Source organism: Euwallacea fornicatus, chromosome 3 (genome assembly GCF_040115645.1).
Source record: "Euwallacea fornicatus isolate EFF26 chromosome 3, ASM4011564v1, whole genome shotgun sequence".
NCBI classification, from domain to species: domain Eukaryota; kingdom Metazoa; phylum Arthropoda; class Insecta; order Coleoptera; family Curculionidae; genus Euwallacea; species Euwallacea fornicatus.
The window spans coordinates 804,464-827,303 of record NC_089543.1 but is presented as its reverse complement, the minus strand read 5'-3'; the positions used below and the strand labels follow the sequence as shown (position 1 = coordinate 827,303).

General features: G+C 33.5%; 5 protein-coding genes across 8 annotated transcripts in view; 2 read left to right on the top strand and 3 right to left on the bottom strand.

The window, feature by feature from the left end:
- Positions 1-5,893, top strand: part of dsx-c73A (doublesex cognate 73A) — a 35,994-nt gene extending 30,101 nt beyond the window's left edge. The window contains exons 2-5 of the mRNA XM_066302602.1: positions 3,244-3,357; positions 3,414-3,554; positions 4,767-4,920; positions 4,975-5,893. Coding sequence (XP_066158699.1) covers positions 3,244-3,357; positions 3,414-3,554; positions 4,767-4,920; positions 4,975-5,156 — 591 coding nt within the window. The 3' untranslated portion in view covers positions 5,157-5,893. The remainder of the gene's footprint in view (positions 1-3,243; positions 3,358-3,413; positions 3,555-4,766; positions 4,921-4,974) is intronic.
- LOC136350634 (elongation factor-like GTPase 1) overlaps positions 1-9,409 on the bottom strand; it is a 60,437-nt gene extending 51,028 nt beyond the window's left edge. The window contains exons 1-4 of one of the 2 annotated variants that reach the window (XM_066302563.1): positions 9,115-9,409; positions 8,987-9,036; positions 8,180-8,789; positions 5,948-8,002 (exon numbers count right to left, since the gene is read on the bottom strand). In XM_066302563.1, coding sequence (XP_066158660.1) covers positions 5,948-8,002; positions 8,180-8,786 — 2,662 coding nt within the window. In that variant the 5' untranslated portion in view covers positions 8,787-8,789; positions 8,987-9,036; positions 9,115-9,409. The other variant, XM_066302561.1, reaches the window with a different exon arrangement.
- A 218-nt stretch (positions 9,410-9,627) lies between these two features.
- On the top strand, positions 9,628-10,498 carry LOC136350659 (NEDD8-conjugating enzyme UBE2F-like). Its single transcript, XM_066302614.1, has 3 exons — positions 9,628-10,031; positions 10,086-10,247; positions 10,300-10,498. Exons 1-3 carry the CDS (start codon positions 9,774-9,776, stop codon positions 10,414-10,416), a joined length of 537 nt encoding a protein of 178 aa, XP_066158711.1. The 5' UTR covers positions 9,628-9,773; the 3' UTR covers positions 10,417-10,498.
- Positions 10,499-10,807: 309 nt separating this feature from the next.
- Positions 10,808-17,556, bottom strand: rb (adaptor related protein complex 3 subunit ruby). Its single transcript, XM_066302556.1, has 14 exons — positions 15,910-17,556; positions 15,775-15,850; positions 15,382-15,713; positions 15,075-15,324; positions 13,645-14,203; positions 13,370-13,590; positions 13,066-13,312; positions 12,497-12,657; positions 12,268-12,443; positions 11,951-12,210; positions 11,663-11,904; positions 11,468-11,606; positions 11,211-11,418; positions 10,808-11,153 (listed from the first exon to the last, which is right to left on the bottom strand). Exons 1-14 carry the CDS (start codon positions 16,035-16,037, stop codon positions 11,009-11,011), a joined length of 3,144 nt encoding a protein of 1,047 aa, XP_066158653.1. The 5' UTR covers positions 16,038-17,556; the 3' UTR covers positions 10,808-11,008.
- Positions 17,557-17,712: 156 nt separating this feature from the next.
- LOC136350641 (inosine-5'-monophosphate dehydrogenase-like) lies at positions 17,713-21,395 on the bottom strand. 3 transcript variants are annotated; one of them, XM_066302579.1, is made up of 9 exons: positions 21,197-21,395; positions 20,742-20,938; positions 20,073-20,121; positions 19,914-20,015; positions 19,199-19,862; positions 18,905-19,144; positions 18,700-18,856; positions 18,215-18,358; positions 17,713-18,161 (listed from the first exon to the last, which is right to left on the bottom strand). In XM_066302579.1, the coding sequence occupies exons 2-9, from the start codon at positions 20,864-20,866 to the stop codon at positions 18,056-18,058; spliced, it is 1,587 nt and encodes a 528-aa protein (XP_066158676.1). In that variant the 5' UTR covers positions 20,867-20,938; positions 21,197-21,395; the 3' UTR covers positions 17,713-18,055. The 3 variants fall into 3 exon arrangements, with proteins under 3 accessions (XP_066158676.1, XP_066158675.1, XP_066158677.1); XM_066302578.1 differs by having other exon boundaries at positions 20,742-20,932; positions 21,197-21,394; XM_066302580.1 differs by lacking the exon at positions 21,197-21,395 and having other exon boundaries at positions 20,742-21,182.
- Positions 21,396-22,840: the final 1,445 nt, after the last annotated feature.

Here is a 22,840-nt window from a genome sequence, read left to right as displayed (position 1 = left end):
CTTTATTGTTTGGCGACAATTTTTGATGTCTTAATGAGACCCTAGATTTACGTTGGTATGCATTGTATTATACTAGTCTGTAATGTTATTAACGATGCATCATTCGAGCTCTCAGCCACGACTATTAGGTGTCAGAATTAAACAGCATGTTGTTATGTAGGGCTTGATAGTATGCCAAATGATTGTGAATATCTATAGAATAAAAGATTTTCCCAGAATAACAAAAAACACACACAACGAGGTAGATAATGACCACCCTATATACACTCAAGTAGAAAAACAATGTTTTGAAAACACGAAATGTATGGATTAAAGACAAGTCGCGTATCCTTAGATGTATTTTCCCTTTACACCTCTAAATGCGAATTTAAGTGCAGTAGATAACAATTAATATTGAGAAGGCAACTACATTCAATGCATGAGAGCCAAAGAAGATTTTCCCAGGTAACAAATAGCAGCGATTACCTCGGACATCAAACATATGCTCCAACAAGAATTCAGTTGCCACAAGTAGGACAGTTCTGAAATTAATAATAGCACTCTTGAGAGCGAGAGCTGCTAGATTATATGGCGTTACTAGCATTATTTATAAATCTTGACCTACCCTACACAAACACACGATCAATCAGATACACACCCACTGAAGAGTTACTATACACATGCTAGTTTTGTAATAAGTACTTACGGCTTTCTCTTTAAAGGTAACAATGCCATTAATTGATCATCTCGAATGAACGTAAATATGAAAAGTAAACAGCATATTTTTTCGTTTACGACAAAACGCCATATGTTCCAAGAGATATACATGTGTATGTATTTACCTGGTTCTCATTTTATAAAAACATATATGTACATTTTTTTCTTCTTTGCTCTTTCTCCTTCGACCCAGTTAAGCTATATAGCTGGATATGCTTAAGCTAGAGCCAAGTTTCCAAAGCACCAACAAGTGATTGAAAAGGCATACGTACGCCCGCAGCAAATCGAAAATCAGTAGACGAATGGTATAACCCCAATATACATATTTGGGAGAGGTTAAAGAACACAACGAATGCAACACGCCATCATTAAAATTCTGTTAGTGATTTGCATCACCATAAAAGAGATTTTTGATGTTACTTGACACAGTCCCGTAGGTAGCTGTAGCTAACAATGCGGAAGGCGGATATACTTTACCTTAAAATAGATTATTGCATTTGTATACGTGAAATATTTCGGTCGTGCAGCTGCGAATACTTGTTTCATTGTTAGTAGATTTAGAACAATATAAATTTCGGAATGCGAGAGATGAACAGTAACGATCTTAAATGGATGCATTCAATTTAAAACACTAAAACCTTGAGCACTAAATTACTATTTAATAGGATATAACTGTTAATAGCTCACTCATCATTCTACCACGAATTGAATGTACACTGCTACAGCAAAATTTCACCAAAAATATATGCGTAGCAATTTGTAGCTATATCGTAAGTGGATTATATTTAATTAAAATTATAAGGAAATTTGCTGAGCATAAGACGATTATCTGAACAATCCCGAGAACACATAAAGCATTGTAAGGCTCACTTAGCTGCACGGCCTAAATGGCTGAATCATCGTGAGAAAACGCTGACATCACCCCATCATCCCGCTTAAAAAATTGGTATTGATTCTCTAAAACCGTGTAATATTTAACAGTTATTTATTACCATCCACATCAGTTCCTGTTTGCAACTAAGCGTGCTACAAAAAGGCTCTCCTAGAGATATATTTCTCGTAATTTGCCATGGCATAGGAACGTCTAATCTTGGCGCAGAGAATTTCTGCGTTCTCCATAGATTACAAAATAGTAAAACAAGAATAAGATAGCAGATATTGGCTTTAAGCTGGGAAGATCTCAGGGTACTACAATGATCTATAAAAGGCGCCGACCAAGCAGCGATGGAGTCGTGACTGTTCGGCCTTGACACTGAGTTAGTTTTGCTTATTTCTGGCCTCTCTGGGGAGCAACATATGCACGTACCAGGTCAAATCTTATATAGTCTCTTAGGTCATAGCTGGTTGCTCAGGATTTGTGGATTATTCAGAAAATCGACAAAACGCATTGTGGGAATGGGTTTAAATTGTATATCTTTCTCTGAAATCTGCCTCTATAAAGTGCAAAAACGAGAGACAAAGCATGTCTTCCTGAGAGAAACTGCTTGAAACTATCAGCATAATTCTATCGGAACGCCATTAACGAATATGGGTATATTATGGAAATTACACGTAAGAAACGCCAATGAAATCATAAACATGATAATTTAAGTCCTTGAAGAAGAACTAAAATGCAGGCACCTACAGAAGCGTATTCAACAACAACCCATCATATACTTAAACATCTCCAGGAAGTTTCAATATATAGTTTTTTCGAGAAATATGTAACAGTAAAACGAAGCTTTCAATAATCATTAAGCAGATGCTCTCGGCCGGAATTATGCAAATCGTAGCAAAACTGAAATCGAAGTAGCAAATCTCGTGCACTATAATTTTTACTTTTCATTTAATAATTCAATTGCCACGATTCCGTAAGTGCAAGTCGCTTCTTGCATAAATTCATCGAATTTAAATGTAATCGACCTCAAGAAAGCTCCCACAACCTTCGCATAATGCAGAATACATTGAAGATCTTCATGACTAAATTCGAATTCCCGCACATACAGAGAAATTGCTTTAGTTTGGACACTTATTATTGATTATTTTCAATTTTATTTTTATGTGGATGGTCAAATGCTCATCATTTGCATATATGAATGGGTCTGCAAACTCGTAATTTTGCTCTAATATTTAATTTTAATCATGAAAACAAAGAAAATTCGAAAGTGTTCGTAATTTCCAACGGTTCAAATGCGAAACGTGGGTGCGTTTAACCTAGTGACTCGAAATTAATTAAAAAATTAAGACCGGCCCTGATCTGCCCAGAAAAGATGGTAAAGTCTCGCCCCTGGTTTCATTTTACAATTTATTGTATCTATGATAAATGCCTTCTTTTAGCAATAACAATTATTGCTATCTGCCAACCAATGTTTGATAAAAAAACGCGTACTGGGAGTTCAATAAGAATTTCTTTATTTTACCACATAAAATTTCTTTATATTCGAGATTTCTAAAAGATTATGAAAAATATTCTTCCAGTGTGGGGTTCAACATTAATTTAAAATTTTAAAAATGCGACGTTTAAAAATGTCGTAAATCATGGATTGTGAACTATATAATTTCTTTCAGAATTTATTACCACTACCTGCCGGTGCTGGTGCCGCATTGGTCAAGCCCACCAAGTACCACTACTACCCCCACAATCAACATATGTATTTACTTCCTGAATGTGCAATTCAACAAGTACGTTAATATTTAATTCTCCGGATATGCATATACGACATGGTTTTATTTCATAGGTTTGTAATGCTGTGTATGTAAGACTGAACTGGACCCAACCCTTATGTGCATGTCCGTCAAGATACCGAGATCCCTGTTCAGCGTCTCTAAACTCAGACGACCTTCATACCACGGAGTTAAGCATTAATAAAAAATCAAGGGTAAGCTTGACTACGCAAGAAAGGATAAAAAGTAATTGAACTTGTACGAAGAAGCCTGATATGACACGAATAACGAGCGCGAACTTCTGACAACCAGCAGATTAGGATCCATATGAACAAGGCCTTTAAGTATGCAGATGTGCTGCCATATACCTATGTCAGAGTTACCCGAACATGATACAAAGTATGCAAAGGCATGCAATTATGTGGAACCATTTTTACTGTCATAAAAAATAGCTATAGGGCAAACGATAACATAAACGATAATGGTCTTCGCCTTAATTACAAAGCTCAATCAGGGCCATAGAAAGACGTCGGTCTGCTTGACACTGGCATTTCAGAGATTTAAAATTAAACCGCAATATAAAAATGATTTTAAAAATAAAAAAATTTACAACTCGTTTTTAATTCAGAGACGAAACAATAAATTTTGTTAAGTGAGTTCGGTGAGAGTAAAATTTCATTCAATTGCAGTTCATTCATTAATTGCAAAATTCTTTAAAGAAGTATAAGTATATAGGTGTTAACTTAAGAACCTTTTCATTAATGCCAGCATAAGATGAACGTGAGAATAGGAAAGCCATTGGGTGGATATTTTAATTCAGTAATCTAATAATTAAATAAAAGTGCAAACTGATACTTTAGCTGTAAAATTGGTTCACTACTTAATTTTGCTGGCACTTGAGACTACTATTATATTATTAGATAAAAAATGTTATAGTCGATTCAATTAGAACTACTATTCAATGCATTCTAGAGTGGCATAAATTAACACGTTAAAATATCGTCTAGTAAATAATGAATCTATTTTTTTCTATCTACATCTCTACTTTTCTTCATGTTTACAGGGCAGACAATGCAGAAGATTCCACTCTACACTTTTTAATATTCATAAGGTGCCTCAAGACAGCATTAGCAAATAATTATTATATTCTGGCCAATTATTCACACAAGGACGCATATGTACACGAGTGACCCCAGGGCACCAATAATGAACGTCAGGTCTGGTTCAGATTAAGAAAAGTGGCAAAAAAAATATCGTCAGCGAGTTCAGCGCTCGTTAGGTGTAACAAAAATATTCAAATTAGGAATTGCTAAATTGCTTATCTCCTAGGGTTGTTCACAACAACTTTCCTTCATCCAATCTTGAGTTCAGTTTTATGAATTTTTATTCTTGCATATCTTTAGCATTAATTACTTGGATATTTTCAGAAGGCGGTAACGTTGGTTAAGACCTGCGAACCAACCAGCGAGATGAGAATATGCAGGGCCCCGAGAGATTGGTCTTTGTTAGCTTTGCAAAACATTCGGACAGGAAAGTCACATTACCTAGTTATCTGCAGATGTCCTGATAGTAGTACATTGGGTAAATGCTAAAATTTCTCTTAGAAAACAATAGAAAAATTGACTCGAATTTCAGAAGGACCAATGTCACATGATCAACCAACATATGCTAGTGTACCAGGTATAAGAGTCTACGGAATGATGTGTGTTGACAACAAACGTAGAGGAAGGCCTTTGAGAACTACACGAAGTCTAGAAATGCCTCCATTTCCATGGCAGAAAGCGAGAGAGCTAGCAGAATCAGCATTATGGGATTAATCGCTCGCATTTTCGTACTATAGTTACTATAATAGTTTATGTGATTATGGAAAATTACTTACATCTGAAATTAATTGACTAAATATTTATGATATATTTAAACGATGAAACATATGTTTTAAGTTCATTTAAGCTGACTCTCGCTGTATTTTTTAATAGAGCAATTAATGGCAAAGTACAGTAAGGTTTACATAACTGGTAAGACGATCTCATGGTGTAGGCACAATGAAAAATCTCTTAATAAAACTTGTAGTGGTGCCTACAATATCAGTATGACACTCATCACTGTGCTGTACCTAATCTTATTTATTGCAGTACTAATATTATATTTACGTGCTTCGTGTTTCGTTAACTCGCGAAGGCGGAAATGATTAAAAAAAGAGAGTGAGTTAACGGAACAAAGTACCTACCAAGTAAAAGCTATGTGTAAGATATAAAAATATATTTGGCCATATTTAAAACGACCCAAATTCTCTCATCGTGGCTCCATTACCAATGATGAAGAGTTATTTTGTACAATTATTCACCACCTCAAGAGACACACAAAACTTCATCGTAAACAGCACAATGTACAGACATGTACGTTTTTAAGTATGGCTAAAAATTGGGAATTTCCACCACCGCATCTAATAATTAAATAGCACCATAGTCGGACTTAGGGTACCTATACGATAAACCTAGTTTTACGGTAAACTGCAACCTACTAGGAAAAATCTTGTATATACAGTACACCCGATAAATAAAAATAACAACCGAATATTGTTTCACTTAAAAAAAAAGGAAAAACTTACCCAAAATCGTCGGATTAACTTGAATAGTGGTTCTAAACAGAGGTTCCATCAGCCTCTGATCTCTCGCTTGAAAAGCGGTTTTAAGAGCATTGATAGCTGAGGACTCCTCTGCAGAAGACATCTGAGGAGTAATCTCTTCCAAGTCGAGATCCCTCACTAGCCGGAACTTGCTTACTATGAAGGCACAGTTGGTGATGGGTTCATTGCAAATAGGCCCGGCTTTCAAAAAGGTATGAAAAGCATTCAGCAGACATTGGGCGATTAAAGTTCTCTTATCAGTAACGTTAGTTTCCAGGAATATATTTTGAACGTAGTCTTCAGTGTTATTAATAAGAATATTTGCACAACCCTGAATTTTCCCGACGCTCCATATCTTATCTCCGAAAGATGCCCATTGGGGCGAACCTTTGGAAGCACAAGATTCAAAAGTAGACTTTAAGTGGTCTTTCATACATGTCACAGCTCGATTCGTTAAATCACTTTTAAAGGTTTTCGGATGAGGACGTGTGGGCTCAGCTGCAGCTTTGTCATTAAATCTATTGATTAAATCTATAAGACTGCAGTGTTCATACTCAGACACAATTTGCAGTAATTTGTGATTGTTGTTAATTATATTTCGAATCTTTTTCGGCAACTGGACTACTTTTAAAGAAAATACCCTGTAGTCACTGGTAAATTCGTCTTCTGGTACTACCTCATTAATATCATTTAATACAGTTTCTCTCAAAGCCACCATTGGTTCGGACACATTAATATTAATGTTGGTAAATCTACGTGTTAAATCCTCCAAACATTTTGCCAAATGCACATCTCCAGCGGTCAAAAGCACTAATTCTCCGGTTTCTTGCATCATAACTTGCACGCAAGAGTCACTTTGCATTAAAAGTTTCAAAGCATGTCGCAATACTTGAAGCTGCTTTGGATCGACAGGCTGGATCGCGTATCTGACTACAGGGGGTGGAGTGGGATGCTCTACTAAAGGCACTACATACAATTCAGTGGATAATGTGGCCGTACGAATAACAGTAGTTTCTAATCCATCAACTCCACACATATTTCCGGCAGGGATATAATCAGTTTCCACCATATTTCGTCCAATTAATATGTACAATTTTTTTATTTGTACTTTGGTAAGATATTTGTTATCCAAAGCTGATTGTTCAGTTTCATTATTAGGCAAATATCCATTTAGTAAAGTATATATTTCCTGACCAACCCGTAGAGAACCAGTAAACACTCTAGTTAATCCTATAATTGCATTTTCTTCTTCCATTCTTTTTATTTCATCTTCTGGAGTTGGTGGATACGACTTCTCACTCTCAGAATCTTTTTTGAGTCGGGTTTTTGTTTCTGCGTTAGACTCAGTTTTTGCTTCTGCATTGGGCTGGGTTACTCTGGGTTTTTGAATAAATGTGGTCTGGCTAACAGCAGTGCTATTAAGCAGTTGCTTTTTCACACAAAACATCTTTGACACATAGGCTATTGTAGGACCATTTAAGGAAAGGTTCTTGAAATATGGAACCATTTTTTCTACACATTTGTTTAGATAAGGGTTCTCGATGTAATGATTGACATTTAACAGATATCCTATTTTTGCCTTTCCTATGCTACTAGGTGAAGGAATTACATTCAAACATTGAATGAGAAGAGTATAAGCCATAGGACTCCAAGCTGACAATATGGCCTTTAGTTGCAATTTTGGATCATTTGAAATCAGCATTTCTCGGGTTGGAACAGTTACTCCAAGCTTATTCATAATGATTGGAATCTGAGTGTCATCCCTTCTAATAATAAGGGAATGGTAAACATATACTATAGTTTTAAGACACAGTTGCGTAAATATATTGGGTTTTAGCTTTTCTATTGCACCATTTCTTACAAAACCTTTAGAATCTACCCAGCAATTAAAATCCCACATTTTCTTATTAAGACTGTCTACAGTCTCTTCTTTAACAAGATTAATAGCCATGTGGCTAAACTGTTTTGTTGTAAATGCCCAACCATCTGCAGCGCTAGCGAATACAACATTGTCAGTATCTGGGCTGAATAACAGTCCTGTAATAAAAGACCATTTTTAACATTTAAATATTGAAAACAATATATCCTACTATGATAGGGGTTCAAACAAAAATAGGTTTAAGAGAGTAAGTCTAGCACTAAGTTATTCAGGAAGTGAATAAAGCACAATAATTATTTACATTTAATTAACAATAATAGCAAAAAAACTCTTACCGGTGTTCTCAATATCAACATCACTATTGGTGAAACCATACTGGTAAACCTCAGCTATAACCACATTGCAATCTTCAATAATTTTTGTGATAGTTTGGAATATGGTAGACACATCTTGAGAAAGCTCCATTATTAGCCGATCTATTTTATTAATAACCAGGATCATCTTGGCATATTCCTCATAAGCTTTCTTTATTGCCTCCCTAGTTTGAGCACAAACACCTTCAGCTGCATCAACTAATATTAAGGCCCCATCACTCACACGAATTGCAGCCCCTACTTCAGATGAAAAATCAATATGGCCAGGGGTATCAATCAAGTTTAACAAAATCTTTTTATGCTGCTTATTCTCATCTTGGATTATATTTAGCAGAGACACAACACTTGATTTCATTGTAATACCCCTTTCCTGCTCATCAAGGCGATCATCAAGATAGCGCAATGTGCCTGCCATTCTCTTGCTAATTACACGGTTGGTAGCTAATAATAAATCAGCGACTGTTGTCTTGCCGTGGTCGACATGTGCTAATATGCAGATATTTCGAATACAATCTGGGTCTTTCATACAAGTCTTTAGTTCCTCTATAGTAGGTTTAATGTATTCCATGATCTACGGTGAAGTTTTACTTATAAGATATATATAAGAAAAACCAGATTTCATAGGGAAAGATAGGAGTTTGCATTAAATGTTGATTTAGGAATGATGTGGTTGATTTGGTTTTAAATTTGGCGGCCTTAAAGAAGCGCAAAACATATAGTAGGAAGGTAGAGCAAATTGCACAATACACTGAAATAAACGTGATTTACCTTTGATAATACTGGCAAGTTTCTGGTTTGTGTTATTTTAATGGCTACTTCTAAAAAATAATAAATAAAGTAATAAATAACAAACTGTACAATATACACTTTTGAAAACAAGTTATTCTTAACCTCACCTTTCCAATGACCTGACTTTTAGTTAACATGAAGTGTCGACCTCTATTGAAAATGTGGAGAATCTCATAGAGTTGTTAAATCGCGCCAATTGCTTTACTAATTTTTTACAATCAAAAATGTGATTATTTTTGTAATCATTTCATTTTGGTATATTCAACTGTAGCATATAAACTAGTTAAAGTAATTGAGCTAATAATTTCTTATTTGGAAAAATTAATAAGTATTTAAAAAGAGAAAACACGTTTTTCACTGTCAAACCGAACATCTTTCTCATCCCTTGCATGCACACGAAATTTGTCATTCATTTTGCAGATTCTTTTGGCATAGTCTGTGGCATATCTAAAGCCGTTTCGAGAATACTGAACATAAAATAATAAAAATACAAACAGTCATAAAAAAAAGGAACGAAATGTGGAAATAGCTCAGACGAGGTTGAGATTGAAGAGAAAGTATTCAAAGACATTGTTGCCAAATGTTATTTATAGGCTCTTAACCATTTGAAATGCCAAAAGAATAACCTAACCTAAATATTACGTACTGGGATTACTGGGAACAAATTTACTTAAAAAGGGATTTTTAATTTCAATTGAAATGTATATGCTTAATACTATCTAAAATCCTCTTCGGAACGGCAGTATTAATAAGACACTTTACCACTATGATAACTCTGTCCCAACGTCTTAGAAAGAAAAATGACAATGGAAACGCACCAGTGCCTAGAGCCCCAATTAGGGACCGTTTGTTGGTAAAGGAAGCACAAGAAATGTCCCAGTTGTTGCCGGCATCGTGCTCTGTAAATTATGAAAATGAAAATGACTTAAGTAAATTTACCCTAATAGTGCAGCCAACTGAAGGTTATTGGGAAGGAGGAACCTTTAAGTTCGACATTGTTGTTACTGAAGAATATAACATGGTTGTAAGTTGTAATATTGAAGGAAACTTCGAGTTTGTATTTAATTGTATTATTTAGCCCCCTCTTGTGAAATGCACAACAAAGCTGTGGCACCCGAATATTTCAGAAACTGGTGAGGTATGTTTGTCTTTGCTAAGGAGACATAGTGTGGATGGGATGGGCTGGTCTCCTATAAGGAGGCTAAACGATATTGTTTGGGGGTTACATGCCTTATTTACTGTAAGTATTTAATCTGTTATCAATCAGATTATGCTTAAATATTACTTATTAGGACTTGCTAAATTTTGAGGACCCTTTAAATGTAGAGGCTGCAGATCAATACAGGGATTCTAAAGAAGAATTTAAGGCTAAAGTTATGGAATATGTTATGCATTATGCAAAAGAATAGCTAAAGGAATTGTGTTATAAAATTAATGCAAAGTTTAATTTAATTTTTTCTTCCTTGTGTTCATAAATGTAGTATTAATTTATGTGATATTTTTGTATTTTAGTTTCATTGGGAAGTAGCAAACCGGTGATGCAATTACTACTACTTATTTCAATACATCTTCCCAATGCTAATTAATTTTAAGGTAATTTTCAATATTGTAAATCCTGTGTGCAAATGTGGGTAAACTTTATTGGTGAGTGATTTCTTATAAATAAGTTTTATATTCCCCATTTTTTGAAAGGTGATATTTGAAAAAATTCAATCAAGAACCCTGATAATCCTTTATCAGTTACAAACCAATTTAACTTTTTAGGCTGGATACAGTTGGATAGGGTAAGAAACTCCAGAATAAATTAAGCAAAAATTTGTTCAATTTATTACTACATACATATTTCAAAAATAAATATACTTAATACACTTTTATATTCAGAGCATAGTTGACAAATTGATCTCTTAAAACATAGGAATGTGATAAATATAAAAGAATACAAAATAACAAATAGTATAAACATACAGCTATTAAAAATTAACACCATACTTCCAATTATCCCTATGAATTAAGATTGTTAATCAACTCATTGAGCATCACTGACCCAAAAACTATATTTTCACAGTTTACCTTCAATGTCGGTTCTGCACCTATTTGCACAGTCACCAAAGTTAAACTTGATGAAGTCATTGTTTGTCCTGCAAATCTAAATGAAATATTTTACATTAAATTATAACAAGTTTCAAAAATAGGGCAAACTTACCTTAATAATTCTTCAGATGATTTATCACAAGGACCTAAATTGGTTAATTCTCCAATACGTTCCTCAATTTTATTGCAATATGCTAAAGTGGCCGTGTGCTCGTTCATTCCACAGAGTTTTGATTGTTTTTCAACAAACATAGAAGTTGGCATCACCACTGGCCGGAGCAGTTCTCCAATGTTTGGTTTTATACAAACAGAAAGATTACCTAAAATTGGTTATAATCTTCAAACAGTCACTTAAGTAATGCTTCTAACCTAGAGACGACACAATTTCAAAATTTGCTGGTTGCGTAGTGTCATTGAAATCGATTCCTAAGGTAGCTGGAAGAACGCAATTCGGCGGCAGTTTGGATACACAAGCAAAATCGTGAATGCTCATACCAACAGCTAAATTCTGTGAAAAACTAAATATGTAAATCATTCTGCAAGAAAAATGATCTATACACTTACTTTCTTCCCCAAACGTATATCATTTATGTCTTCTGAAGTGTTGTTAGTAAACATAATATTAATATTTGTCATTCCAGGGGAATATAAGTGAGGACTTCTTGTGAAGCGATATGTAGCTGAAAGTCCCCTTCCATTTATTTTACTAAGCAATTCTCTGGGTTTAGTATTTGAGTAGGGCGGTTGGACTATTTGAATCATCGGTAAAGTCTCAATTGAAGGTGTTGTTGGTGTGTAAAAACCGCCTATAAATGATTTTAAGCTAATTTTCTTTAATGCTGTAATTTTTACCTAATGAAGGCGTTAAAACCGGGACTGTGGTATCGATGTCCGATAAATCTAGCAGTAAATCTAAATTTGACTTTTGTTCACTGGGTTTATTAATGTTGTTAGTGGTTTTATTTGTATTTATTGGCCTTTTAGCAATATGATTAATCACGGCGATTTTATTGACTTCTTCGTCAGAATCAGAGTCCCCACTAGAGGACTCTGATTCTTCACTAGAAGACGCTGATGAAGATTCTTCCTCCTCATCCGAATCAACACTTTTCCTTAAAATAAAATTAATCCTTAAAAATCTTATAAAAATAACGACAAGACATACTCACCTTTCTGTATTATCTTCTTCAATGGAACTTTCAGGATTGCTAGTTTCTTCAGTTCCTGTATCCTCGCTAGACGACTCACTGTCAGAAGACTCAGTGCTGCTCTTACTTCCTTCAGTTGAGGCAGATGCTTCTGAAGCCGTCTCCCACGAAAACATATCTCGTTTGTTTCTCTTTTCCTGTAGTCATTTAATTAATTATTGTTACCCTCTTAAAAATCTCTAACACTCACGTTCCGTTTATAATGTTTCGTTGGTTCCTCCACAAGAACAGGTTCTACATTCCTTACATCGCCTGAAGGTGGTATTTCAGGAAAATCTGGCAATTGTTCATAACCCGTGGCTCTTTGCTTTATGTAGTGGGATAATGAGCCCAATTGTAAGTCCTCTTGGTCTGTGAGATAATATTATACACAGTTGTGACTTATTATGAAATGTATCACAATCTTCAGAATACATATAGATATATAAGTACGTTCTTCTAGAATTACTTTACTTTGACGATTTTTCATATATGTATATTCCATATTAAATGATAACTGTTTATACCAACTAACATGTGTTCAAATAAAACTTTTCAGAGTGTTTTCAAAACTAAAATCTTTATTTTGACATAGAAAGTCTGAATTACGTTCAGAACACCAGTCAGGACTCCTAGTATACATTTCAAATAATCTAGTTTTTTTCTTGTTGCAATAAAACTTAAAATTTTTACCTAAAATATATTGAAAAAACGAATTGCAAAGCACTCTAAACTTTTTTTTATTTGAACACCCGTTAATTTAGAGGTATAGTTTTTTACCTTTAAATTGTGATTGTAAAATTGGTGCAGGTTTGCTAGCCAAAAATATTCTCTCAGCCTCAGCAGATAATTTACTATTTTGTTCTGAAATGAAGTACTTTAATAATCGGGCCTTATCCCGAATATCATAGTTTTGATCGTATCTGGCTAAATTAAAAATGTATTGACATAACAATGCTGTTTGTTCAGGGTTTGTAATATATAGCTTAACAGCTAAATTCATGACTTGAAGCTTAACAATATCATTCTAAAATAAATTAAGTAAAGTAGTTTTTTTGATCAGAAATTTAGGAATATGATATACTTCATCAGAAAATGTTTTTGCAAGTTTCCTGAGCACGTCTGGGGCGATTTTCGGAACTTTTTGCGAATGCTCCCCCAAAAGCCATAAAATAGCAGCTCTGGCTTGAGCCACAGTGATGCTGTCAAGTAGTCTGGCCATGTGAGTAATAATTTCTTTTGGATCTGCAGCTTGTGTTTGTAACAGTCTTTTAATAACAACTACACTTTCCGCTACTACAGCTTCTACAAATGCATCTATTTATTAAGCATTTTGTTAAAGAAAATTGGATAATTTACCATCTCTATTAGATAATAAAGAAACCAATCCGTTAAGGCACGTGTCTGTAACTTCTGAAATAGAGCAAGCACATCGGCCAATAGCTTGAATGGTTGCGGCAACAAAACGCTTATCATTACTAGAGATGTAAGTCTGAAGTTCCCTCAATATAATCAAAACATTCGCATCAGTAGTTAAGTTGGTCAATATTTCTAATTTAAGTAATTTAACATTTGTGGGATCAGAAGTCCTCACAAAGAAGCTTTTCAAATACGTTTCAAACATCCCTTTGTTTTTTGAACTTATCGAAGCTATAGCGTTAAGAACTATACTTTGAACTTCGACATGGGATCGTAATAATCTAACTAATGCCTTGGCCGCCAATGGAAATTCGCTTTTAGGTGCCGAATGATGGTACAACTGTGCTACGGCCATTACGACGGCCGCATTTCTCGACTGTAAAAGAGGACGCGTGGATCTTAATAACAAGCGATGATCTGGGTCTAATGACGGTGTAGGTTTTTCAGAAGCATCAGAATTTGAGTCGTAAAAAGGACGGTCTTGATCACCTCCAACTTCCTGAAATTCATAATCAAGTTAAATAAAAATGAAACTATAATAAAAAAATATTACACAGGGATACAAAATTGTAGTTATTAATAAAAATGGGTCTAGAATAAATGTAATGATGGCTTATATTAAGCAATTGGTATTGCTAATTAATCTATTGGTATTGGGTCTGTCGTTGTTCATCCTGTATGTGAAGGATTTTGGAAATGTAAAAAAAATTGTTTGTAATCAAATACTAAGCAGACTGAGATTTTATGGCTTAGCAGAGTAATATAAGAATATTTTTTGCATATGACTACCAATGAAAAAACTATATCTACTGTCTCAAGTGTAAGGTTTTTAGGGTGTATTCGCATCTAGATTGAGTAATATCTTATTAGTTCTTAATTTCAAGGATTAATTACTATGTGTATATTTCATGTTTTTACTAGAATCATAGGCAAGTAAATGAAATTAAATCCTAATTAAAATTTTGTTGAAGGCCCCAAAGACACAAATGTACCTTTAGGCTTACCATTCCCTTATATAAGTGGGCTAATCAGATATTCAGGTTACCAGGATGAGTATCTTGCATGCTTTGCACTTCCATCTGAATGTGAGTTGATCAAAAAACAAAGGTTTCATAATGCAGATAGTTTTGTGTTCATCATTAAATGAGTAATAGATTGCTGAGGTATTGTAGTTAGGTTAGGTGATTTCAATCACTTAAGGCATTTTACAATATTTCTCAGGTATTTTGAAGTGTTTTCTAACTATTTTGAGGCACTTTGGTGTACAAAAATTTCATCAGCAACCCACCCCAAAAGCTTAAATTATAAAATAGAAAGATTATGACTATAAAAATATGGTTCAAGTATGTCACCACAAAAATCTCACTTACATGAATATTAGGATCAGCAAATTGAGACCTGACATATCTTGTAAGCATGTTAACAATGGTAACTTGACCCCACTCATCTACATCTACAATCAAGGCACAAAGTTTCCGATATACTTCATGTATTAAATCTATTCTCTCAGGACAAACTTCTGTAAATGCCATTACTGCTGACCCAATAACTAAGACAGTCTTATCGGCCAGTAACTTTTGTATTGTTGTTACCAGTTCTGATTTTAATTCTGGATCTAAACTGGAAGTAGAATAAAATATTTGGAATCAAGTAATATGTTTGGGGAACAATGGTTACCTATATAACTTTGGTATTGCGTGGGCAGCAGTTTTCCTGACATAGGGTGACATGTCTGCTGAAGCATCACGAATGGCCAACATTACAATTGGAGATATCATTTTTACTCTAACACTAGATAAAACCCTTAAAGCACCTGCTCTTATTAATTGATTTGGTTCTTTTAAAGCTCTTTGAAATGTAGATATAGATAATAAAGCTAAATCTTGTTGCTCCTCGGCATATCTTTCAAGATAGACATACACAAGCTTTTTAACTTCAATATTCTTTGAGACTACATTTTTAACCACAGCTGGAAACAAAACTGAAGCATCTCTTCCTTTGGCAACCATCTACAAGGTATAGAGCGTTAACATATGTTAACAGTGACGAAAATAAAATGAGTCGACATACCCCAATTATTCGTTTCATTGCCTCTAATTTCAAACTATCTTTATTTGAATCCAACATCTCCTTGAGATCATCGTGTCTTCAAATACAATCAGAACGGTATTAAGCGTTAAATTGATTAATTTAAATTGAACTTACTTCTTAAAATCCGAATTAAAAAAGCCTCCAGTTGCAGGATCTGCTGCATATTCGTTTTCAAAATTTAAGCCCCGGTCGTTAGAATAGGTATTAATATTTGACATACTTTGTGATGATGATGCTAACATTTCAAAAATATATTATTTCAACTTAAAACTACAATTATTAATAACAAAACTGTGATAATTACAAATATAAAACACCTCTAATCTCTCTTAATTCTTTTACTTTGACAAATGACACGTCCTATAACCTCAGTTGACCTGAGTTGACTAAAGCAAACATATTGGTATAGAAACTTCCTTTTGTGAGGTTATAGATCTGATAGCGATGAAAGTTGAAATTTTATTTCCTTTTTCTTATTTATGACTGTAGGTACAAGGGAGATAAATTGCTATTCTACAGAAATTTGATTGCAAATGTCGCGATGCTTGTGAACCCGCGAATACTTTTTATTCAAAAATGCAAATAAAAGCTGTAAGAAAATATAAACAAATTTATAATATTAAACTTATAGTGCTAATTAAAACGGGCATAAATAACACTTCGTTTTCCGGATTGCCATAGTCTCTGGTCACCAATGCAAAACTTAATTGGTTCATTTGAGTTTATCCTCGTATTATGAATTGCTTCATTTTGTGAAATGCGTATCAGTGTTTACAAGAACTTTGAAAAATATTTTATGAGAGCTTTATAAAAACTCTTCTCACTCTAATTGAAATCTCAGATTTACAATTTAAGAAAATTTTCTTTAATGTGTCTGATCAAAATGGTGACCGAAAACCCAACGGTTTCTGATTATATTTTCCACCTTAACGTTAGCATATAGATATTTCTGTTGGAGACTTCCAGTAGGGAATTGAAAAATTAAGTAATTAACGTTACCTATCTGTTCACATCTCCACGGTACAAATTCTTATTTCTCCCCACATAAAAAATGTGTTTATTCCATCAATAGATGATTTAAGGACAAGAAAATCTACATTAATTTTTACAGATATTTTCAGATAAAGTTACATTTGGTATTGTGTCAAAATCTCAGAAATCGTCCGATTTTATCCCAGATAACAAAATGACTAAGAAAAGTTCAGTACTAGAAATTGAATACTTGTATTCAAATGCATGTATTAGAATTTTAGTTTCTATCTTATTTTTAGGCATTCGATATTTTCTAAAAAATGTTACTACAAATCCATAATCCATGCGTGTATTAATTGAATATTATTACAATAAGTAGTTTTTATTTTTATTATTTACTTTTAAACAATACGCCAACAACCACTAAATTAGGAAATTACGTTAAAGATGTTATATTTATTGTTAACTATATGATCTGCGCACCTGCAAACTGTTTTCTTATTTTTACTTATTAGTTATGGCGTAACACTTGACTAGAAAATAACACTGCCAAATGAAAAAAGCTTTCAGATGCAAAGAATAATCGTAATTCAATAAATAACTGAATACTGGTAAATTTTGCATTCAAATTTTCTCATCGTTAGTATAGAAAATTCCTGTTACTTAACAAACCTTGCATGTATTTGGAAGTTGACTTCTTGGACATTTATTATTATTTAAATTATAAACCTCTTTACAGTCATTTACAACTACAACCAAATAACGGACTAATTTCAATCGATGTCTCAACTAGAATACTTACATCTTTCTATTCATGGAAAATTAGCCTCTTAAAATCTTCCTTGAAGACTTATAAGCCCCAAGAAGCAATCCCCCAGTATTAAATACATTAATAGAATTTGTAAATTTGGGGAAGTCTGCACTGTGATATACAATAAATTTGAATAACTTGTGATGGTTTTAATACACAACCTTAATATAAAATAGTGTAATATGGCATTCTTCCTATATCTATTTAATACAAATACCTAAGTTTAGCAATCCTTTCTAATGGTTACAGAACACCAAAATTACAAATCTGAGCCTTACAAACACACACTGCTTTGTAGCATGCCTTCGAATATTTTACAGTAAGTACATCTGAAATACATTTTTATAAAAAATAAATAAAAATGCCACTTTGTCAAGAATAGTCGCCATTAAATATTTCGAGAAATAGGTGGATTCAGCCTTGCTTTTCTAAAATTTAAGGGGATAACCTTTATGGAAAATGGAATTTTAGTCAAATCTAAAAAAGTCGTTTCTCATAAGAAAACAGACTGTGTACATTCCCTTCCAATTGCGCCGAATGAGATCTCAGTTCAAATCTCAGTTCGTCAGAATACATTTTGTTTCTAGAACGTAAGATAAATTATCATAAAATATTTAAAAAATAATGAGCTTTTACCTTAACTGCACTAAAGACTTGACCCCAATGTCTTGACAACCATGCCGAATGCCACATTGCAAATATGGCACAAATCTCAGGACTGAACCCTTGTCTACAATGCTACCACTTACTCCCTGGGCCACTTTTAATTTATCTACATCACTGAAGTGAAAAAAAATATATATAAAATTTTGTATAAATTTAGGAGTAACCTACACACGTTTTTCGGTATAGTCCCCTAAGGAATTAGTAGGTATTAATGGGTGTCGCTAGGTATTGATTAAGTATTAGTAGAAGTTACTTTGAACTAGTTGGGGAATCAATATATATATTAATCCGCATTAGTTAAACAATTAGTGGGTACTTAACAGGGGATTTGAAGAACTATTAGAAAGTTTTTAGAACGCTTATTCAAAATATCATTGTTACTGCCAGTAACTTTGTACATGATATTGGACTGCAATTTATCTCTAAAAAAAAATCACTAAAGAAAAGATATTTACCTATGAAAATATCTATTCATAGCAGAACCCATGGCGTCTTTCCTATCCATAGCTTCAATACTTCCCATTCCTCTATATTTTTTTAGGCGAACTCCATCTGAAAAGAAATATTCTCCAGGTGCTTCAGAGGTGCCAGCTAATAATGATCCCATCATAACTAAAAACAAGAAAATGATTAAAAGCCACACATAAATTTTGAGTTTACCAGTTGAAGCTCCAAGTGAGAGAGCCTTAATAACATGCCCTATTGACTGAATACCACCATCAGCAATAACAGGCACTCCTGATCTTTTTGCATACTCTGCAACTGTGTAAACAGCAGTGGCTTGTGGTCTTCCTACAGCCATTACTTCTTGAGTAATGCATATACTTCCACTTCCCATTCCAACTCTTAAAGCATCTGCTCCAGCATCAATTAGAGTTTTAGCTTGACGTTTTGTCACAACTAGGAATTGAATTAATTTAAATATTTTGGTAAAGTCAATATTTATTAACTTACCATTTCCAGCAATAACTTGTAAATTGGGATAATTTGTTTTAATAAACTTAATCATTTCAACTTGATAAATAGAATTTCCTTGAGAAGAATCCAAAACAACTACATCAACTCCTGCAGCAGCTAATAGGGCAAGTCTCTGTTTGTCTTCCTCTCGAGTTCCAATTGCAGCCCCAACAATGAGCTGTTTATTATCATCTTTAGATGATAAGGGATAACTTTTCGCTTTCTTCAAATCTGTGCGAGCCATTAATGCAATCAAATTCCCCTGCTTGTTCACAATGGGTAATTTCCCTTTCTTGCTTGTCTCTAGGATATGATTTGCTTCACTCAAAGTTACACCTGATTGTGCTGTTACTAAATTGTCAAGCTTGGTCATGATTGATTCTAATTTAATATTAGCAAAGTCTTTCTCATCTAAAAAGTCAATATCTCGGCTTGTGACAATCCCAATAAGTTTCCCTCCTAAATTGCCATCTGCAGTTATTGGAATTCCACAGAAACCATGTTCTTTCTTTACATCAAGAACATCAGATACCCTGTGATCTGGACTTAGCACAACTGGATTGTGGATGAATCCATGTTTGTATTTTTTTACTTTTAACACTTCATTGGCTTGATAGGTTGGGAGACAATTGTGGTGGATAATGCCAATTCCACCACAAAGCTATAAAGACTGTAAGGTACCAAAAACATTTTATTGTAGAAAGCTACATACTGCCATTGCAATTGCCATATCTGCTTCAGTGACTGTGTCCATAGGTGATGATACAAGAGGTGCTTTAAGGCTGATTTTTTTAGTTAAAGGACTTGACAATTCCTGATAAAAATATAAATTCAATTATTCAAGGTATATTTTTTGTGAGTTTATACTTACCACCTCCCCTGGAGCAAAGTCAATATATCCTGGCAGAATAATGAAGTCACTGAAAAAATTGACAAACAAGTCAGAATATACATGATACGAATTAGGACAGCATCTTTTATAGTTCAGAATTTAACAATTAAAGTTAGTCTATGTATGTGACATTAGTGGTAAGTGCAGAATTAATAATGACTTCTTGTTAAAAATATTAGTAGAAAATTATTTTAAATCTATTTAGTTAATTTATCCAGAAAATGAAATTTACTTCAACTGAAAAACTAAATATTGATTAAAAAAAAATTGTGTTGCTAACCATTATTATCAGTTAACAATATTTCGATAGGGAACAGGTAACTTTCCTACTTAATCTAGAGAAAATATTAGTATATATAATGAGAAAATATGGATATTGTTATAATTTTCCTATGTGAAATGACTAATGCCATACTGTTTCAAGAGGTCATTCTATTAATATCAATGAAATTCTGCCATTTCCATTCCACTGAAATTGTAAGCAAGTAAGGACTTAACATTGATTTATAAATGTTCTATACAGGTTGACTTGAGTGTAAATATCATAAATTCAACTGAGGTTAGTAAATGTCATTTTAAGCACAAAATCGTGGAGAAAATTTACAACCAAGAGAATGTTTATAATAATACATTAACATTTGTAATTACTTGTATGTTAGGCCATTTCCTTTTTCAATCATTTCTCTGGCAGACAATCCATCCTGCAAATCATCCTCCTCAAAACTAATCGGTCTAGAGGCATATGCTTTTCCACAATGATTGGTGTCTCCCATAGCTGTTAATTGGAAATTTTCCAAAGATGCACACACACTATTCTGTAGGTTAGTATTCTTGATGTCCTGTAACTTAAGATTTTTGTATGACTGGTGATTTTACATTAGAGCCTGGCTCTATGTATAAAGTAAACATGTGTTGATTATAAAGAGTATGTATTAATAGCCAGCATTATCGTGATTCTAGTCTTGATTTTCCACAAAACTGATTTTAATTAAAAACATTAATTACACCAACTACGTATTGGATTAAAAACAACTGCGAAAACAACTCTATAAGCTCACAAACTTTAGAAGAAAATATGTTCATTTGTGAATAAATAAGCTCACCGATACGTATATACTGAAGTTGTACGTAAATGTTTTTACAAAAAGAAAAACACAAATGTTCTAGGAGAATACGAAAAACGTGGTCCAAGTGTAGCACAGCAATACAAAATATATTTTGCACGCACGCTGCACAGTAGATAACAGCACAAGACCGGTAAATAATTGGTTATAGTACAGGTTGAACTGCGTCAAATTTGACATTTGCTCGCAGAGCGCAAAATAACTATTAATTTAAATTTATTAATGCTTTGTTTTTCTAATAGAGAACTATAACTTTTTTTGTAAAACATAAATTAAGGTTCTAGATATTTACAGTAAAAATATTCTTTTAAATTAGTTTATACTTGTTTTATATAAAAGATATGAAATATTACCAGTGTTTGTTTTTTTTCCTACTAAAGCGCTCCGAGTACTCTTAACTTTAATCATAAGCGTTCCTAGTTCCAACATGATGCGTGTTAGCCGGGAGCATACGGAAAAGCAGAAAAATAACAATACAATGTTACAACTGCAAAAAGAAAAATGATGCAGAGATTTGTAGAAATAAATAACCCGAAACAACAAAGCTGCAGAAACAGAAATCTAGAAAAAGAGCAGACTAAATCGCAGACTTGTCAAATGAATAATAATGAATGTTATACTTGCACGAATGGATATTCACATTAATTTTAAGTGAAAAAGAAAAGTGTTAGAAAAGTCTATAAATGTTTGAAGAAAAAACTTCCAGGTAGCGCTAAATACATTTTCGGAAAGACGAACAGAACTGATTTTTTCTCGGGGTTTTCCATTGGATGGGCTCACAAAACCTGAATTAAAGTTTTTTTAGGAGTTGCGTTGATGTCGACTAATTGAACTAAATAATAAAAATATATTCAATTTATCCCAAAACTAGGGGAGGCAGCTGGGTATATGAAATGTTCCTAAACCAGAAACGCTTTCTAACACTAAAAGGAGATTAAATATTAAATTTAGAATTCTGAATATTCTGGCGACCGCGTCTCGATCACTTACAGGTTAAATTAATACCCCGGAGAAAATTTGGAAGTAAGGTTGATTGAATATATATATATATATATACATACCAGACAGTAACAGTGATGTGGATATGTAGTAAATAGCTTAGACAAAATACAGTATACAAAGGAAACAAACAATATTAGAGCCAGATTGGCTTGCATAGATTCTTTTAGTTTTTAGCTGCAAATTCTGAGGAATGATGCAATTATGGAGGAAAACTGAACACAGAAATGACTATTGAGAAGCTTCTAAAATGAACGAACTGTGAAAATTCACCAGGAGGCTGGAAAAAACGAAATTATTTAGTGGGTGACAAATTAAGCACTTCAAAATTAAAAAAAAGATAGTCGGAGAAAAGTAGATGCAAAAATTGACCATCCCTATCTGTTCGAATTAGAGTCTCTATTTCCTGAAAATTTACAAACTATCGTCTTCTTTTTGTGCAATATGGTATTTTTTCCTAAATTGGTAAGCGAGATTCGTGTCAACTCAACCAATTTAAAGAAAACTATAATTTTAAGGTTTTATTACGCCCAATTAAGGAAATTGGAAAATTCTCTATACATATCTATATATGTTTTAAAAATTTCATGACAGATCAACAATCATCATAAGAAATATAGTCAT

What these genes read in the sequence shown, in the direction of transcription:
- LOC136350659 (XM_066302614.1), top strand. Translation starts at nt 9,774, where the DNA reads ATGATAACTCTGTCCCAACGTCTTAGAAAGAAAAATGACAATGGAAAC. An exon ending in CTGAAGAATATAACATGGTT is followed by an intron (nt 10,032 to 10,085) that starts GTAAGTTGTAAT and finishes TGTATTATTTAG; the next exon opens with CCCCCTCTTGTGAAATGCAC. An exon ending in GGTTACATGCCTTATTTACT is followed by an intron (nt 10,248 to 10,299) that starts GTAAGTATTTAA and finishes ATTACTTATTAG; the next exon opens with GACTTGCTAAATTTTGAGGA.
- rb (XM_066302556.1), bottom strand. Translation starts at nt 16,037, where the DNA reads ATGTTAGCATCATCATCACAAAGTATGTCAAATATTAATACCTATTCT. An exon ending in GGTTTTAACGCCTTCATTAG is followed by an intron (nt 11,905 to 11,950) that starts GTAAAAATTACA and finishes AATCATTTATAG; the next exon opens with GCGGTTTTTACACACCAACA. An exon ending in TCATCTGAAGAATTATTAAG is followed by an intron (nt 11,154 to 11,210) that starts GTAAGTTTGCCC and finishes TATTTCATTTAG; the next exon opens with ATTTGCAGGACAAACAATGA.
- LOC136350641 (XM_066302579.1), bottom strand. Translation starts at nt 20,866, where the DNA reads ATGGGAGACACCAATCATTGTGGAAAAGCATATGCCTCTAGACCGATT. An exon ending in ATATGGCAATTGCAATGGCA is followed by an intron (nt 19,863 to 19,913) that starts GTATGTAGCTTT and finishes CAGTCTTTATAG; the next exon opens with CTTTGTGGTGGAATTGGCAT. An exon ending in AAGTCTTTAGTGCAGTTAAG is followed by an intron (nt 18,162 to 18,214) that starts GTAAAAGCTCAT and finishes CTTACGTTCTAG; the next exon opens with AAACAAAATGTATTCTGACG.